This window comes from Tursiops truncatus, chromosome 2 (assembly GCF_011762595.2).
Source record: "Tursiops truncatus isolate mTurTru1 chromosome 2, mTurTru1.mat.Y, whole genome shotgun sequence".
Lineage (NCBI taxonomy): Eukaryota > Metazoa > Chordata > Mammalia > Artiodactyla > Delphinidae > Tursiops > Tursiops truncatus.
In genome coordinates, this window is record NC_047035.1 from 76,108,430 (window position 1) to 76,128,296 (window position 19,867).

The 19,867-nt window shown below is 36.7% G+C and overlaps 1 protein-coding gene and 1 non-coding gene across 10 annotated transcripts in view; both read left to right on the forward strand.

Moving 5' to 3' along the window:
* CCNB1IP1 (cyclin B1 interacting protein 1) overlaps window positions 1–19,867 on the forward strand; it is a 31,839-nt gene that overhangs the window by 10,716 nt on the left and 1,256 nt on the right. For 3 of the 9 annotated variants that reach the window (XR_012330039.1, XR_012330040.1, XR_012330041.1), the window contains 2 exons: window positions 594–658; window positions 1,973–2,551. Coding sequence is in view for 4 of the 9 variants with exons in the window: in XM_019935216.3 (XP_019790775.1) it covers window positions 13,645–13,941; window positions 18,755–19,088 (631 nt within the window). In the remaining 5 variants the exon portion in view is untranslated. Of the gene's footprint in view, window positions 1–571; window positions 706–1,972; window positions 10,203–12,205; window positions 12,323–13,620; window positions 13,942–18,754; window positions 19,089–19,867 lie in introns of those variants that run through there. The other 6 variants (XM_019935216.3, XM_019935213.3, XM_019935209.3 and 3 more) reach the window with 6 other exon arrangements.
* LOC117311484 (small nucleolar RNA SNORA79) lies at window positions 1,531–1,678 on the forward strand. Its single transcript, XR_004525680.1, has one exon. It is a non-coding gene; the product is annotated as a small nucleolar RNA SNORA79 (small nucleolar RNA).

A 19,867-nucleotide genomic window follows, 5' to 3' on the forward strand; every position in this document is an offset into this window, starting at 1 on the left:
AATAATTCAAACAGTACAGAAAAAACACTGATAACTGGTATAATTCTATTAACTACTTAACTTGACAGTATTAAACTAATCACTATTTTGTTAGTCTATATATAAGATTAAGAGAACCCCAGAGTTGGTTAAGTCAATTTTAAAATCAAGATAATAAAATGCAATACTATATAATCACTAAAAGTTATGATACTCGTTTTGTCTTTCTTGAAATGGAAGAGTATTCATGATACATTAATTTAAAAACAAGTTACAGAGCAATATGTATAAGCCTTTTCCTGCTTAAACATTTTTATATGCTTATGTTTACTTGAGAAGTCATTTGAAAGGATATACTCAAATACTAGGGATTATTGTCTTTAGAATTGGGTTGTATGGGTGATCTTGTTAACCAGTATTTTCTGACTTTATGATATTCATGTGTAATTTAAAGTTATTTAAAGCAACCCAGATGGGACAGGCTCATATTCTTGTAGCTGCAAGTTTCAGCACAGAATGGGGTTACATATGAGGGTGAAATATAGGAAATACGAATAATTCAAAGTAACATCACTTGAAATAATTTTTTTAGCTTTTGGCTGTGTCTTTTGCAGAAATGAAACTTCAGGAGACTAGGTTGGAGTCTCACTTCTTTCCCAGCCTGGAACTCTTGGGAGCTGTAAGTCCTGGATATACACTAGATAATAATAGCATTTTTGTTTTATGGTAAGGCTTATGTTGAAATTGAGAAATTTGACATACATATGAATCTGTGAGAACTCAGCTTAGTGACTTCATGGCTAGCTGCTAAGGTGCTACAAATTTCATTTTTTAAAAAGTCAACTAAAGATGTTGAGAGGTAGCTTAGCATAGTAGTTATACATGGCTTCTGGAGTCAGACTGTGTTCAAACCCATTCTGTATCACTTAAGCAGCTATGTAACCTTGGCAAGTTTCTTAACATCTCAGAGTCTTAGGGTCTTTATATCTTAGAAGGTGATAATTATAGTACCTGACTCAAAGGAATAATACTTAACTTGGAAGATTAAATTAGATAATAAATGTGTGGGGCTTAGAACATTGTTAACATGTGGTAAATGCTCAATAGATGTTAGCTATTTTATCATCAGAGTCCATGTTTATCTTAGACTGTACTACCTGGCAATTTCTGACATCTGCCTAAGAGGTTATCAGAAATTCTTTGTTTTTATTGCTTATGGCATCTTTCTGCCAGTTGGTCTATCCCTCATCATCTTTACCCCTAGCACACAAAGCCTAATTTAGTTCCAGAATTAGGCAAACTATGGTAATAAGGTCTATAGTGTATATCCCTATATAACTGTTCAAATAACATTTTCTTAATTAATCTTGTTTTTGGCACTGATTTATTTATCATCTAATTCCTCTTTTTGTCTATCTAGCTGGTCCAGTTGATACTTAATGGTTGGTTCTAGTTCTTGACTGACTTTTTAAAAAGTTAGATGTAGTGATTATAGTGATGTTTCTTAAAACATTTATTAAAATGTTTATTAAAATGAATAGAGATAATATTTGACGGCTGTTCCTCTCACTGCTTAGAGCCTTAAGTAGTGGGATTTTAGTCTGTCATATATCTAAGCTGACTTGTCTTCACTCAGGGCACCATGAGGATGGGTTGGCTGTCCGTTAGTGCCATCTGATTTTTGCGGAGTCAAACAATTGCAAAGCAGGTGGTGATTCTAGGTTAAGAAAATATACCTGTGATTAAAAAAAAACCCACTAATTTTAAAACATGAGGATCTAATGTATAGAGAACGTTTTGATTGCAATTGCTTTTGAATAGCACTGATCTAGGGCTATGAAAGAAAGAGCTCTAGTCAGTTGATTCTGGGAGTTATTGTAACATTATACTCTGAAGTCATTCATGTATAAATTTTAAATGGTTTACTCAGTTTTCTATTGAGTAGTTATTCACACATTTCAGGGAAGTATTAAAAATATCTTCTTCTTTGCAGCATGAAGGTAGATGATTCTTCAAATTAAAGACGGACACTGACTTTTCTCACCGGAAATGGTTTATAGAATCAACTTTCAAAAATGTAAGAGGCAGCAAAAAAACAGAGTAAAATATTTTCTTCTATTATTCTTTGATTGTTTGCTAGATTGTAAACTCCATGAAAGCAGGATAACTTGCTTATCTGTAATGCCTGGCCCAGAATAGATACTCAAAAAATATTTGAAGTTAATTAAAATCTCCATAGAATTTTGTATTTTTTAATCCCTGGAAAATAACAACCATTTTAATGGCATTTCAGCAAGACATTTACATGGAATAACTGGGACTTAAATTTTGACTCTGATGTATAAACTATCTGGATACCAATGAGTCTACTTAATATCTGATTATGATGCTTGATCCTTTAAGAGGCAATGAAGAATGGCTGCCAAAACAAACTGTGTATGTGAGGAATAGATATATAAAAGCTTACTAATATTTAGTAGGATATCTTTTATTATGTACATTTCATTGGAAATTTTTCATTGATTTAAACTGCACATACCACTCAGGTATGATTAAAAAGTCCTTGTTTGTTTGTTTGTTTGTTTGTTTTTGGCGGTACCGGGCCTCTCACTGTTGTGGCCTCTCCCGTTGTGGAGCACAGGCACCGGATGCACAGGCTCAGCGGCCATGGCCCACGGGCCCAGCCGCTCCGCGGCATGTGGGATCCTCCTGGACCGGGGCACGAACCCATGTCCCCCGCATAGGCAGGCGGACTCCCAACCACTGCGCCACCAGGGAAGCCCTGTTTGGTTTTTTTTGCTTTATATTTAATGTTGAAATATTCTCAATTGTTTTGGCTAAATTATACTTTACAGATTTTTTTGCTCTATATTCCTTATTTACATCCATGAGGGTATATTTAACATGCAAGGGGTACAAAATATACATCCAAATATTGGAAGTTTGGTATACTTCACTGTGTTTTGGAATGAAATTTAATACTTGTGCTTATGCCAGAATCACACAAATGGTATGCAACTATAATAACTTCTGTTAGAATATGAAACCTATTCTTTAGATTCTTCTATTAAAACAAATATAAGTATCAAATTAGTTTTAGAGTAGATGATGCTGACAGATTCAAAGATAATAAGGGGGGAAGAATATTATCTCTGAAGCTCTTAGAGAAACATGGTGCATAAATAATATAGCCAATATGTACTTAAAATATCTGAATAAGATCAAAATCAAACTTCATGGTAAAAATACCATTTTGAAAGGTAAAGTAACCTGCAGTTAAATGGTATAAGTGATATGTAAGCACAAATTGTGCTTTCAGAGTTTATCCAGGCTTCTTAGGAAGAATGGATTAAAGATCTATAAATGAAAAGCAAAACTTTAAACCTGTAGAAAAGCAAAGACTATGACACTGGAGTACACCTAAAGCACAAAAAGGAAAGATCGATAAATTTGTATACACTAAAATTCAAACTTATATTTGCACATCAGGTAACTGACAAAGTCTCCATTTAAATCAAGAAAATGATCAAAGGATATGAATGGACAATTCATAGATGAGGATCCCTGAGTAGTAATTCACATGAAAAGATGCTTTACCTAACTATTAATAAAAGATTTCCACATTGAAACAACACTGAGATACCATTTCACTGCCATCAGATGGGCAAAAATGAAAACAAAACAACCTTGACACTTAAACATGTTGCCGAGGCTGGAGTAGTGGGCTCTCATCTTTGCTGGTGGCAGTGAAATTTATGTTATTACTTTAGAGAATGGTTTGGCAACATCTAGTTTATTGGAAGATGCTTATACCTGCTCTTTGAGTATTTTATAAGAATTCTTGACATGTGTATTCAAGGAGGCATGTACAGAAAGTTCATTGCAGTAGTATTTTTAATTGTAAAAGCCTGGAACTAATATCCATTAGAAGAATGAATGAATAAATTGTGGTTTGTAGCATTTGGCTATTAAAATGAATTAATACAAGGTATGTGTATTAGCTTTACATCTCAAAAACAATGAATTAAAATTATGGCCAACTGATATTTGTTGTGTGAGAAGATTTAGTTGTTTTAGAACATGCAAGACATTCACAGAAAGATAGACAAGATGAAAAGGCACAGAGCTATGTACCAGATGAAGGAACAAGATAAAACCCCAGGAAAACAAGTAAATGAAGTGGAGATAGGCAACCTTCCAGAAAAAGAATTCAGAATAATAATAGTGAAGGTGATCCAGGACCTCGGAAACAGAATGGAGGCAAAGATCGAGAAGATGCAAGAAATGTGTAACAAAGATCTAGAAGAATTAAAGAACAAACAAACAGAGATGAACAACACAATGACTGAAATGAAAAATACACTAGGAGTAATTAATAGCAGAATAACTGAGGCAGAAGAACAGATAAGTGACCTGGAAGACAGAAAGGTGGAATTCACTGCTGCAGAACAGAATAAAGAAAAAAGAATGAAAAGAAATGAAGACAGCCTAAGAGACCTCTGGGACAACATTAAATGCAAAAACATTTGCATTATAGGGGTTCCAGAATGAGAAGAGAGAGAGAAAGGACCCAAGAAAATATTTGAAGAGATTATAGTCAAAAATTTCCCTAACATGGGAAAGGAAATAGCCACCCAAGTCCAGGAAGCACAGAGAGTCCCATACAGGATAAACCCAAGGAGACACACACCGAGACACATAGTAATCAAACTGGCAAAAATTAAAGACAAAGAAAAATTATTGAAAGCAGCAAGGGAAAAATGACAAGTAACATACAAGAGAACTCCCATAAAGTTAACAGCTGATTTCTCAGCAGAAACTCTACAAGCCAGAAGGGAGTGGCATGATATACTTAAAGTGATGAAAGGGAAGAACCTACAACCAAGCTTACTCTACCCAGCAGGGATCTCATTCAGATTTGATGGAGAAATCAAAAGCTTTACAGACAAGCAAAAGCTAAGAGAATTCAGCACCACCAAACCAGCTCTTCAACAAATGCTAAAGGAATTTCTCTAAGTGGGAAACACAAGAGAAGAAAAGGACCTACAAAAACAAACCCAAAACAATTAAGAAAATGGTCATAGGAACACACATATCAATAATTACCTTAAAAAGGAATGGATTAAATGCTCCAACCAAAAGACACAGGCTTGCTGAATGAATACAAAAACAAGACCCATATATATGCTGTCTACAAGAGACCAACATCAGACCTAGGGACACATAAAGACTGAGACTGAGGGGATGGAAAAAGATATTCCATGCAAATGGAAATCAAAAGAAAGCAGGAGTAGCAATACTCATATCAGATAAAATAGACTTTAAAATAAAGAATGTTACAAGAGACAGGAAGAACATTACATAATGATCAAGGGATCAATCCAAGAAAAAGCTATAACAATTATAAATATATATGCACCCAACATAGGAGCACCTCAATATATAAGGCAACTGCTAATAGCTATAAAAGAGGAAATCGACAGTAACACAATAATAGTGGGGGACTTTAACACCTCACTTACACCAATGGACAGATCATCCAGACAAAATTAATAAGGGAACACAAACTTTAAATGACACAATAGACAAGATAGGTTTAATCGAAATTTATAGGACATTCCATCCAAAAACAGCAGATTACACTTTCTTCTCAAGTGCGCATGGAACATTCTCCATGATAGATCACATCTTGGGTCACAAATCAAGCCTTAGTGAATTTAAGAAAATTGAAATCATATCACGCATCTTTTCTGGCCACAACGCTATGAGATTAGAAATCAATTACAAGGAAAAATACGTAAAAAACATGAACACATGGAGACTAAGCAATATGTTACTAAATAACCAAGAGATCACTGAAGAAATCAAAGAGGAAATCAAAATATACCTAGAGACAAATGACAACAAAAACATGACAATCAAAAACCTATGGGATGTGGCAAAAGCAGTTCTAAGAGGGAAGTTTATAGCTATACAAGCCTACCTCAAGAAACAAGAAAAATCTCAAACAAACAATCTAACCTTACACCTAAAGGAACTAGAGAAAGAAGAACAAACAAAACCCAAAGTTAGCAGAAGGAAAGAAATCATAAAGATCAGACCAGAAATAAAAACAAAGAAAACAATAGCAAGGATCAATAAAACTAAAAGCTTGTTCTTTGAGAAGATAAACAAAATTGATAAACCATTAGCTAGACTCATCAAGAAAAAGAGGGAGAGGACTCAAATCAATAAAATTAGAAATGAAAAAGGTGAAGTTACAATGGACACTGCAGAAATACAAAGTATCCTAAGAGACCACTACAAGCAACCCTATGCCAATAAAATGGACAACTTGGAAGAAATGGACAAATTCTTAGAAACGTATAACCTTCCAAGACTGAACCAGGAAGAAACAGAAAATATGAACAGACGAATCACAAGTAATGAAATTGAAACTGTGATTTAAAATCTTCCAACAAACAAAAGTCCAGGACAAGATGGCTTCACGGGTGAATTCTATCAAACACTTAGAGAAGAGCTAACACCCATCCTTCTCAAACTCTTCCAAAATGCTGCAGAGGAAGGAACACTCCCAAACTCATTCTATGAGACCACCATCACCCTGATACCAAAACCAGACAAAGATACTACAAAAAAGAAAATTACAGACCAATATCACTGATGAATATAGATGCAAAAATTCTCAACAAAATATTAGCAAATAGAATCCAACAGCACATTAAAAGGATCATACACCATGATCAAGTGGGATTTATCCCAGGGATTCAAGGATTCTTCAATATATGCAAATCAATCAATGTGATACACCATATTAACAATTTGAAGAATAAAAATGATATGGTCATCTCAATAGATGCAGAAAAAGCTTTTGACAAAATTCAACACCCATTTATGGTAAAAACTCTCCAGAAAGTGGGCATAGAGGGAACTTACCTCAACATAATAAAGGCCATGTACAACAAACCCACAGCAAACATCATTCTCAATGGTGAAAACCTGAAAGCATTTCCTCTAAGATCAGGAACAAGACAAGGATGTCCACTCTTGCCACTATTATTCAACATAGTTTTGGAAGTCCTAGCCACGGCAATCAGAGAAGAAAAAGAAATAAAAGGAATACAAATTGGAAAAGAAGAAGTAAAACTGTCACTGTTTGCAGATGACATGATACTATACATACAGAATCCTAAAGATGCCACCAGAAAACTACTAGAGCTAGTCAACGAATTTGGTAAAGTTGCAGGTTACAAAATTAATGCACAGAAATCTCTTGCATTCCTATACACTAATGATGAAAAATATGAAAGAGAAATTAAGGAAGCACTCCCATTTACCATTGCAACAAAAAGAATAAAATACCTAGGAATAAACCTACCTAGGGAGACAAAAGACCTGTATGCAGAAAACTATAAGACACAGATGAAAGAAATTAAGGATGATACCAACAGATGGAGAGATATACCATGTTCTTGGATTGGAAGAATCAATGTTGTGAAAATGACTATAGTACTCAAAGCAATTTACAGATTCAATGCAATCCCTATCAAATTACCAATGGCATTTTTTATGGACCTAGAACAAAAAATCTTAAAATTTGTATGGAGACACAAAAGACCCTGAATAGCCAAAGCAGGGAAAAAAACAGAGCTGGAGGAATCAGACTCCCTGACTTCAGAATATACTGCAAAGCTACAGTAATCAAGAGAATATGGTACTGGCACAAAAACAGAAATATAGATCAATGGAACAAGACAGAAAGCCCAGAGATAAACCCATGCACCTATGGTCAACTAATATGAAAAGGAGGCAAGGATATATAATGGAGAAAAGACAGTCTCTTCACTAAGTGGTGCTGGGAAAACTGGATAGCTACATGTAAAAGAATGAAATTAGAACATTCCCTAACACCATACACAAAAATAAACTCAAAATGGATTAGAGACCTAAATGTAAGACCAGGCACTGTAAAACTCTTAGAGGAAAGCCTAGGAAGAACACTCTGACATAAATCACAGCAAGATCTTTTTTGATCCACCTCCTAGAGTAATGGAAATACAAACAAAAATAAACAAATGGGACATAATGAAACTTCAAAGCTTTTGCACAGCAAAGGAAACTATAAACAAGACGAAAAGACAACCCTCAAAATGGGAGAAAATATTTGCAAACGAATCAACAAAGGATTAATCTCCAAAATATATAAACAGCTCATGCAGCTCAATATTAAAAAAAACAAACAACCCAGTGCAAAAATGGGCAGAAGAACTAAATAGACATTTCTCCAAAGAAGACATACAGATGGCCAAGAAGCACAGGAAAAGCTGCTCCACATCACTAATTATCAGAGAAATGCAAATCAAAACTACAATGAGGTATCACCTCACACTGGTTAGAATGGGCATCATCAGAAAATCTACAAACAACAAATGCTGGAGAGGGTGTGGAGGAAAGCGAACCCTCCTGCACTGTTGGTGGGAATGTAAATTGATACAGCCACTATGGAGAACAGTATGGAGGTTCCTTAAAAAACTAAAAATAGAATTACCATATGACCCAGCAATCCCACTACTGGGCATATACCCAGAGAAAACCATAATTCAAAAAGACATATGCACCCCAATGTTCATTGCAGCACTATTTACAATAGCCAGGTCATGGAAGCAACCTAAATGCCCATCGACAGATGAATGGATAAAGAAGTTGTGGTACATATATACAATGGAATATTACTCAGACATAAAAAGGAACAAAATTGGGTCATTTGTAGAGACGTGGATGGATCTAGAGACTGTCATACAGAGTGAAGTAAGTCAGAAAGAGAAAAACAAATATCGTATATTAACGCATATTTGTGGAACCTAGAAAAGTGGTACAGATGAACCCGTTTGCCGGGCAGAAATAGAGACACAGATGCAGAGAACAAATGTATGGACACCAAGGGAGGGAAGTGGGGAGTGGGGGTGGTGGTGTGATGAACTGGGCGGTTGGGATTGACATGTATACACTGATGTGTATAAAATGGATGACTAATAAGAACCTGCTGCATAAAAAAATAAATAAAATAAAATTCAAATAAAAAGTAAAGAGGTGAAGAGGGAAGTGCCCATCATATAGAGGGTGGGTCAGTCCCGAAAATACAGGAAAAGGAGTGTCACAAGCAAATGGCACCTGTGCCTAGTCTGGCACTCTTCAAGTGGGGGCACCTTGTCTGTTCGATTTTAAGTATCTTCAATCCACTGGCCATGTTATTCCTATGATTAGTGTTATGGCATCAGGGTATCATCAGTGCCTTTTGTCACTGAACAGTTTAATAATTCCCTACATGCCTCCCACAACATTTCACAATTCTGTGCTTCTTATTAAAATGTGATAGGGAGACAATAGACTGGTCAGCTTGAAATAAATAGTCTACACGGCAGTTACGGTGTTCACTGGAGATTCTGAGATGTAAGTTTACCCATGTGAGAAAGAGCCACTCTCCATGGGGCTCTGAATACACAAGCTGACAAAAAGAAAAAAAGAATATGCACAACCAAGTTTGATGTGCATACATATATTAAAAGTATAAAAGCATGCATGAGAATGATAAACACCAAAATCTGGCTAGTTTACCTCTGAAGAGGTAAGAGGAAAGTGGATTGAGGTGTACACAGGGGTACACTGTATCTGTAATTTGTTACCTCATTAAAAATATCAAATGTGAGAAAGTTTTGGGTTTACTAAAGCTGAGTGGTGGTTCATTCTCCATACATTTTTGATAAGCTTGATATTTAATAATAAAAACCAATATTTTAAAGAGCTCTTTTTGGTCTATGGGTTTCTGTATCCCAGCCTTGATTGATTTCAGTGGTCTCATCCCCAGGAGCACCTTAGAAATGAGCCATTGAAGGTTTTGTCTGTCATGAGAGAACAGGACACGTGTTTTGCTGAAAGCCTGCTTTCAGTTTTAAGGTTTGTTGGATTCGTTGGCAAAATAACCACTTGTTTCACATAAATAAACAGCTTTAATCAATTCTTTAATGAAAGGTGATTAAACTTAATTTTAATATACAGTCATTAGAAGGAAAGGAATAAGAATATTAGAGAAACATAACAGGATATACATCACCGAATTGTGCCGACACCTACTTCCAGATCCAAACAGCAGCTGGAAAGTCCCAAGTGACAGCAATCTGGAGCCCCAATTGGGAAGGGTCCCGGATGGTGCATCCACCCCACAGGTGAGACTTCAGATTGGAGTTCTGGGGGCTTCCGTTTATAATTCCTGGCCTCAAACTGATATCATCAGTTTGTGTGCAAAAATGCAGTTCTGGATTCAACAATGCTGTTGGTTTCACCATGTGAGTCACAAGATGTTCCAGAATGTGGGGGACTGGCCAGGTCCCCAGGACTCCAGAAATTCCAAGACCCACTCCCTTTGTTATTGTAAGCACCGCTTGACTTGCTAGCAGCAATTGTTAGGTGTGCAAGCAGGCACGCAGTCCAGGCAGGGTCACAGGTCGAGCAGAGGCCTGCTTCTGCCTCAAGCCTGAACAAGACTACTTTACTAGTTTTGCCAACAACATGCCACCAAGAAACAGGTCAATTCCTGGTGTTCCAGTCTACTGGGATATTAAGACTTTGTAGCCACCCCCCTTTTCTCCTATCTGGCAAAACAGGTTCTCTCCCCCGGTCCCAAAATGTGTGTGGGTGTGTGTGGGTGTGGGGGTGTGTGTGTGTGTGTGTGTGTGTGTGTGTGTGTGTGTGTTTTAATTCATACAGGCTTTTAGCTAAATGGGTTGGAAATTGGAAACAGAGAGAAAATGGTGTGGGTAACACTGAGGTTTGGGGAATCAGTATCACTGGGGAATCGATATTGATGAAGAAGCAGGAAGGGATCATACTGCAGCACAAAGGTAACTTGGCTAGAATCATAAAGTTAGGTACTGGTAGAATTTGAATGCTTTGTGTTTATAACTTGAAATGAGATTATACCCTTTTATTGTACTTTAAGTAGTATTTCTACATTTGGCATAGTTAAAACCAGAAAATGCACAAAAGGCTCAGATAACCAGAACATGTTAAGGATTACATGGTTTACACATGAACCCCTAATTTTCTTCAAACCTATTTTGTACCACTAGAATTGAGTTTCTATTCTAAACTGTCAGATGTTTTAGGAAAAGTATACAAAGGCCAAGATGACCCTGATTACTATGAACTAGTTGCAAATAGACAAAAAACGAGCAGAAAGTTGTTTAATAGGATAGGTTTCTGTTTGAAGGAGAAAGGTTTAGTATACAGATTCACAACCCATAAAGGGGTTTGCAGGGCTTAGTGTCCATTGTGTTCCTGATTTATTGGGTTGTTTCTGTTACTAATTCATACTGTTTTCACATAATCTGGAAAGGTGGCGACAAAAGACCACCTTTAATTAAGGCGTGTATCCTGAGGACCCCTCAAGCTCTTGGCTTAATTTCTAATATGAATTCTAATAGACTCATAGATTGAGCAGAAAGTCATACAGTATGCACAGAACAGAAAAAGTGACAGGTAACAGCATTAGGATAAAGCCAGTACAGATATTTAAACAATTACAAGCAGGTCCAGGAAAGCACACAGGCAGATGACCTCAAAACAGCTGTGACACCCGATCCTATCGCTTCGTTCCTAGAGCTGCAATGAATGTTCATAATGCAGACTCTGAATCAAGAAAAGTTCTTTAATATTATACAGAGGATGTGGAAAACCTGGAAAGATGTCTATTTCAAGATGGATTAAAAAAAACGGCAGAATCTACCTCAACACAGAGGTGTTAGGTGTCAAATTATAGGTATCGTACAATTTTGGGGACTTTTCCCTTAAATACTTAGAAAGCCTTTGTTGCCCAGTCGGTACTCCCCAAATTTTCCCAGGACAAACACCTGCGGGTACTCAGAGGCTCTTAGCTTCTCAACTGTACGCACTCTGCTCTGACCTCAAATGTTAGGCCCATGACAGCTAGGCTGTCACTCTTGTGCCAGTCGAGGGCTGAAAAGAGCACACGATGACAGTATCTGCGGGGCTCCCAAGTGGGAAACCTAGGCCAGGCCCAGTCAGATTCGCTCTCTGAGGGGCACGTACCCGGGGCGGGCGGCGGGGCGTGGGGGGGGGGGGGGAACCGCCCACAGCGCAGGTGCCACAGCCCGGCGGGTCCCAGGATCCTGAGCGGCGGGAACCCGGGCGCTCAGCCCCCAGCAGGCTCCCGGGCGACTCCGCGCATGCGCCCTCAGACGTAGTGGCGACGTTCGTGGCGAATCGTCGCTCGTCGTGGAGTTGAGGAGGCAACGGCGTTTTCCCGCGCTTTTCCTGGGCGCCTCCGGTTAGATATTTTATTGGTATTAGTGTTGTTAGTATTTTCTCTTTCGAGCGCGGAAAGCGGGCTGCGAATTTGAAGTTTCCGTGAGTCTAACCCTCAAAACTTGGTCCTCGCTAACTTGGACAGCTCACTAAATTGGCTCTTTCTCCCACCTTGTGGAAAATTTGGAATTAGCTGCGCTTCTCGCTCTGCCTGAGAAGGGGCTCAGGTTCCAAACTGTTTCCATCTCTTCTGCTACCCCTCGGCATATTGCCCTGCCGGAGGGAAAATAGGCCTCATAACTCCGGCCGCCTGGTGCCTATACCTGTGGAGACACCCTCAGCTGGGGCATTTGGGGTAACGGTGTCAGAGCATTCTTGTCCACCCCTATGACCAAGGCAACATTCTTGACGGAATTTATCAGTTCATAAATGTGACCATTTTCCCTTGGTGTATAATTGGTGTGTTACTATTATTTTATACAATATATGACTAATTTTGGTATATTCAGAATACTGCTGCCTAGTTTGGATTAGTAAAACTCCAGTAACAGTGAACACTATATTGAAAAATAACTCGTGTATTTACATGTTTTTACAAATGTTTGAAATAGAAGCGCAGCATTGAATAGTATTTATATTAATAGGTGAGTTGTTTAATTGGTGATAAAATCTGCTTTTACATAGATTTTCAGGCTTCATAATGTCAACTACTTGGATGACTTAGGTTAGTTTCCATTTAATACTATCAGATTACTACTCTTTTTTAGTCAAGGCAGCACAGGTAAAGAATCTGAGGAATCAGCATATATGAAAACCTAAAAACGTAACTTAAAATACTTTGCATTAAAGAATGCCTGAAATCAGTGCCTGGACTTTTATATCTTCCAAGTGTGAGAAGGGATACTAAAATATTCTAGCAAACTATGAATGGGTAATAAATTTGGATTTTTGTTTAGGTATTGAAGAATGGCAAAAAGCACTAATTTAATTTTTATTTATTTGTACTTTGTAAATGTTCCCAAACCGTTTTTTTCCATGAACATATATTTTTGACTTGTAAGTAAGATGTGGAACCACCTGTGTCTTTAACTTTTTCCTTAAAAAGTTTTTTCATGGCCTTGGTAGTGGTTTGAACAAAGAAGGAACCCAGTATTTTTGGGTGACTGAAATCAATATTATATATTTTTTATAATAAATACAAAAGCCTAATAAAAGGTACATTATTTTGTCTTAATAGAATAAAAACGTTTTACTTATCTATTTATTTAATTTTACTGCAATTTGACTTTTTCATTTACCCCTTTTTTGGATTCTTTTCAGCATCTGGAAACCTTATTATCTATTATGTCTTTGTGTGAAGACATGCTGCTTTGTAACTATCGCAAGTGTCGCATCAAACTCTCTGGTTATGCATGGGTCACTGCCTGCTCTCATATATTCTGTGATCAGCATGGCAGTGGTGAGTTTAGTCGTTCACCAGCTATCTGCCCTGCCTGCAACAGTACTCTTTCTGGAAAGCTAGATATTGTCCGCACAGAACTCAGTCCATCAGAGGAATATAAAGCCATGGTATTGGCGGGACTTCGACCAGAGATTGTGTTGGACATTAGCTCCCGAGCACTGGCCTTCTGGACCTATCAGGTTAGTGCTTAGACTAGTTTCTCTGGAGGGTATGATTTGAGGCACATGTGAAAGCTTCTAATGTTTTTCCTTCACTGTGTTTGTATTTATTTTTTAATGAATGTATGGAAAACTTTATTTTTAATAAATTTTCTTTTTTTCTAAAGTAATGTTTATTGTTGAAAATCCAAAAGGAAGAAAATAAAAACCATCCATAATTCCATCGCTCAGAGATAACCAGTGTTGATATATTTTTGTTTGTGTATTGCTAGACTTTTTCTTTTTTTGTGTGTTCTCTCTCTCTCTTTTTAAAATATTTATTTATTTACTTATTTGGCTACTCTGGGTCTTAGTTGCGGCACTCGGGATCTTCATTCCCGCATTCAGGATCTTCATTGCAGCATGCGGGATCTTTAGTTGTGGCATGCGGGCTCTTTAAGTTGTGGCGTGTGGGATCTAATTCCCTGGGCCTGGGCCCCCTGCATTGGGAGTGTGGAGTCTTAACCGCTGGACCACCAGAGAAGTCCCTACTAGACTTTTTCTGTGTATAAATATATATATATGTATATATATAGTCTATATATTTTGTATATAGGCAAAATAATATATTTTGTCTGTACAAAAATAGGGTAATACCACAGACACTGTTTCAGTGGCCAGGTAAATTGATAATATATTATGCCTGTTATGAGTATTTTATTAAATATTTAAAAATTAGCCATTCTATAATCATAATTTTAATGGTCATAATATATCATAATTTATTTCCATTATTAAAAAATGCTATGATGGGCCGTTATCATTAAATTCATATCCTTAATATTTTGCTAAGTTTAAGTTCCTGAAAGTGGATTTAAACATGTCAAAGTTTTAAAAATTGTAGTATTTTTAAGTTGCCCTCCAGTTAGATCATGTCAATTTGTGTTCCCTTAAGAAGTGTAGGAGGGTGCTTGTTCTCCATACTTTCTACTCACCAATTAGATATGGGCAAAATAGAATCTTATTGCTCTCTGAATATTCATTTCTTGGATGACTTTTAGATGAACACATTTTCTTGTATTTTTAATGTATTTTTCTTTTATTAATTGCCTGTTTCAGTTTGTTTTTTTAGTTGCTGTAGTTTTTTCCCTACTGATTTGAAAGAATTCTTTCTATACATATACTTAACTCAGATGTTGCTAGAAATTTTTTTTCCACTTATCTTTTATTAGTCTTCATTGATTTTTTTGACATACAGAAGTTTAAAATTTTTGTGTATTTGATGTAATTATAACTTTAATGATTGGATTGTATCATAATTTGTAAGTTATTTTAAAAAATGCTGTGATGAGCATTTTTATCTTCAAATTCACATACTTATTTCTTTCCCTTTTTGATTTCTGCCTTTGGCTCCTTCTTAGAAAGGCCTTCCTGTGGAGAACTTTTATCATGTCCTTGAGTATATTGTTATATCTTGTATATGCATTTATAATAATGCTTCTTAAAGGTTCTATTTGTCATCTGTCAAGTAAATATTATCATTATATTTTTCTAGGTAAGGTGTTCTTCTTACATGATCCTGTATCTTCTTATGCTTACCTTTGTTGTATTATTTATCCTGTATTGTAATTATTTATATATTTGTTCATCTTCTCTAGTTAGGAGAGCTCTTTAGGTCAAGTTTTGATTCCTGTATTTCTCTGGGTCCTCAGTGACCATCATTACTGGTCTTAAGTCTCAGTAAATACTTATTGACTGAATGAATAGACATTCTGTCTTAAAGTAGATTCCAATTTGGGGGGGTAGTATTGATTGAACATGAACATGTGGTATTGTTCTCATCTTTTCAGATGTGGTGGAAACCAGTGAATGAACTAGTAGCCAGAAATGATTTTTCTCTACTTCATTTATTCACTTTTTTTCCTATTAGTCATTCCCTCTCTCTCTCTCTCTCTCTCTCTCTCTCTCTCTCTCTATATATATATATATATATATATATATTCAACATATAGTTTTTTGAATGCCAGGAAACACTTATATCTCATGCACCATCTTAGGTGCTGGTTATACAGTAATGAACAATATATAAGGAGCTTCAAGGAAGCTACAGTTTAGTGGTGATAAAGATAAAGAAAAAACCCAAACATTTACAATACGTTTTTCATGCCGATAATGATAAGGGAAGTAGAAAGTGCTATGGGACCACACTATAGGGACAGGTAACCCAGACTTGGTAGAGTTACATCAAACTATATAGAATGGGCAAATTAAAAAATGGTTAAAAAAGAGTGGTCATATTTCACTTTCTGTCAATATTTAAAGGACAGTGAATCCAAAGATAAGCCAAAGTTGGTTTCTGTGTGTAGTAGTTGTCTATTGATGTATAACAAGTTTAGTGGCTTAAACAGCAAATTTAGTGGCCTAAAAACAACACATGTTTATTATCTCAGTTTCTGTGGATCAAGAGTCTACACATGGGGGCTTCCCTGGTGGCGCAGTGGTTGAGAGTCCGCCTGCCGATGCAGGGGACACGGGTTCGTGCCCCGGTCTGGGAAGATCCCACGTGCCGCGGAGCAGCTAGGCCCGTAAGCCATGGCCGCTGAGCCTGTGCGTCCGGAGACTGTGCTCCGCACCAGGAGAGGCCAAACAGTGAGGCCCGCGTACCGCAAAAAAAAAAAAAAAAAAAATGTAAAAATAAAAAAAAGAGTCTATGCATGGATTCTGCTCAGGGTCTCACAAGGCTGCAGTCGAGGTGTTGACAAGGGCTGCAGTTTCATCTGAATCTTGACTGGAGAAGGATCTGCTTTGAAGCTCATGTGGTTGTTGGCGGCATTCACTTTCTAATGAACTATCAGACTGAGGGCCTGTTTTTATTCTCTTTAATGGACTTTATTTATAAAGCAGTTTTAGGTTCACAGCAAATTTGAGAGGAATGTGCAGAGTTTTCCTATATGCCCTGTCCCCATACATGCACAGCCTCCCCGTTATCAACATCCCCCACCAGAGTGGTACATTTGTTACAAATGATGAACTTACATTGACACATCACTATCACCCACCAAAGTCCATTGTTTATATTAGGATTCTCTCTTTGGGTTGTACATTCCATGAGTTTGGACAAATATATAATGATGTGTATGCAGTATGACAGTGTCATACAGAGTAGTTTCACGGCCCTAAAAATCCTCTGTGCACCACCTATTCATCTCTCCTTAACACCAACTCCTGGCAACCACTGATAATTTTACTGTCTCCACAGTTTTGCCTTTTCCAGACTGTCATATAATTGGAATAATACAGTTTGTAATCTTTTCATATTGGCTTCTTTCACTTAACTAATATGAGTTTGTTTCCTCCATGTTTTTTCATGGCTTGATAGTGTTCATTTCTTTTTAGTGTTGAATTTTATTCCATTGTTAGATTTATCCATTCACCTGCTAAAGGACATCTTGATTGCTTCCATCTTTTGGTAATTATGAATAAAACTGCTACACATATCTGTATGCAGAACATATATTTTCAGCTCCTTTGGGTAAATACTAAAGAGCACAATTGCTGGATTGTATGGCAAGAGTATGTTTACTTTTGTAAGAAACTGCCGAACTATCTTCCTAAGTGGTGATAACATTTTGCATTCCTACTAGCAATGAAAGAGTTCCTTTTGCTGTACATCTTGACAGCATTTGGGGTTGTTAGTGTTCTGAATTTGTGTCATTCTAATAGGTATGTAGTCGTATCTCATTGTTTTAATTTACATTTCCCTGATTACATATGATGTGGAGCATCTTTTCATACACTTTTTTGTCATCGGTATATATTCTTCGGTGAAGTGTTTATTAAGGTCTTTGGCCCATTTTATAAAATTGGGTTGTTTTCTTATTGTTGAGTTTTAAGAGTTCTTAATCAGATGTGTCTTTTGAAAATATTTTGGACATATCTTACCAGATGTGTCTTTTGCAAATATTTTCTCTTAGTCTGTGGCTTGTCTTCTTATTCTCTTGACATTGTCTTTTGCAGAACAGAAATTTTTAATTTTAATGAAGTCTAGCTTGTCAGTTATTTCTTTTATAGATTGTGCCTTTGGTATTTTATCTAAAAAGTCACCACCAAACCCAAGGTCATTTAGATTTTCTCCTATGTTAACTTATAGGACTTTTATAGTTTTGGTGTTTTACATTTAGATATGTAATCAGTTTCGAGTTAATTTTTGTGAAGGTTGTAAAGTCTATACTTAAAGTCACTGTGACCTCAATATTTTGCTGGCTATTGCCCAGAGGCTGCTCTTAGTTACTTGCCTGTTGGCCTTTCCAATTTGGCCTCTTGCTTCCACAAATCCAGCAAGAGAGAGAGTGTGCTAGTAAGACAAACCTTATATTCTTATGTAATGTACTGATGAAGCCATATCCTGTCATTTTTCCTGTATTCTAATCACAGGTCCTGTCCACACTCAGGGGGAGGATATAAGTACTAGGAGGCAGGGATAATTGGGGGCGGGCTATCTTATATAATCTGTTATCCACACTATGGATTACTTGAAATATAGTATTATATATTAGAAACCTTTGAGCTACGTGTCACTTGTTAAGGTTAAACAAATACCTTTCGGTAGTCTGTAGTGGTTTGAGAATATTCCTCCAGATTTTTTTTCTATGCATTTAGTGACATGGCGTATTATTTTCTATAATAACCATCCTATTGTACATCCTAATTGCTTCTTAACCTGGTTCTAAACTTTAAAGTAGTAACATCTCAGTATGTGTGTCTTTCTTTTCTTTCTGTGTTTGTATCAATATAAAGTTAAAATATACAACTTTGCATTTATTACCTTAAATCTTTCTTTTCTGTCTTGGGACAGGTACACCAGGAGCGTCTCTATCAAGAATACAATTTCAGCAAGGCTGAGGGCCATCTGAAACAGTTGGAGAAGATATATACTCAGCAAATACAGAGCAAGGATATAGAATTGACCTCTATGAAAGGGGAGGTCACCTCCATGAAGAAAGTGCTAGAAGAATACAAGAAAAAGTTCACTGACATCTCTGAGAAACTTATGGAGAGAAATCGCCAGTATCAAAAGCTCCAAGGCCTCTATGATAGCCTTAGGCTACGAAATATCACTATTGCTAACCAAGATGGTACCCTTGAACCATCTATGATTGCACAGTCTGGTGTTTTTGGCTTCCCATTAGGTAAGAAATGACATGTAATATCCAATATCTGTTCTTTAAATCAGTGATTTTTCACACTGTGCCTTGCATAATTCCAAGCAGTTAGTGGAGACTCCAGAGACCTGGAGTAGTAGTAGGCTCTAAGTTCTTCATCTGCATGTCAACCTGCCCATCATTACTTTTATCGATTTTATTTGCTTACATTTAAGTTATATCTTCAATTTATTTGAAAGAGTAAATAATTCTAAAATTAAAGTTGCAAATTGCCACTTCAAATGAAAAGCTATTTAGTTGCAGTAATAATAATAGTATTAGCTGACATTTAATGATTCCTTACTAAGTGCTAGAGACTATTATAACTTTACATGTATTTGTGTTATTTTCAAAACTTTATGAGGTAGGTGTTATTATCATCACTCTATTTTAGAGATGAGAAAACTGAGGAACATAAAGTTTAAGCAAATTGGTCAAGGTCACAGAGCTATCGTCAGAGCCCACACTCTTAAGTATTTGCTATCCTCTGAGAAGGCCAAGTTTTAGTTTCTTTCACGTGACAATACTGACTGTACAGTTCTTAAGTTACTGTCGGTTGTTTGGTTTGTTTGTTCTTCTGTTTATTCATTCATACATTCATCAAATATTTACCAAACATGATTCATGTGCCAGGCTACTAGGCATAATCTTAGGCAATGAAGATATAAGGATTATCCAGATAGGATTCCTGCCCCATGGAAATGTACAGTCTAGCTTTTCTGCTTATTAGATGCCTTGTCAGATGCAATGAATCTCATATCTCTTCC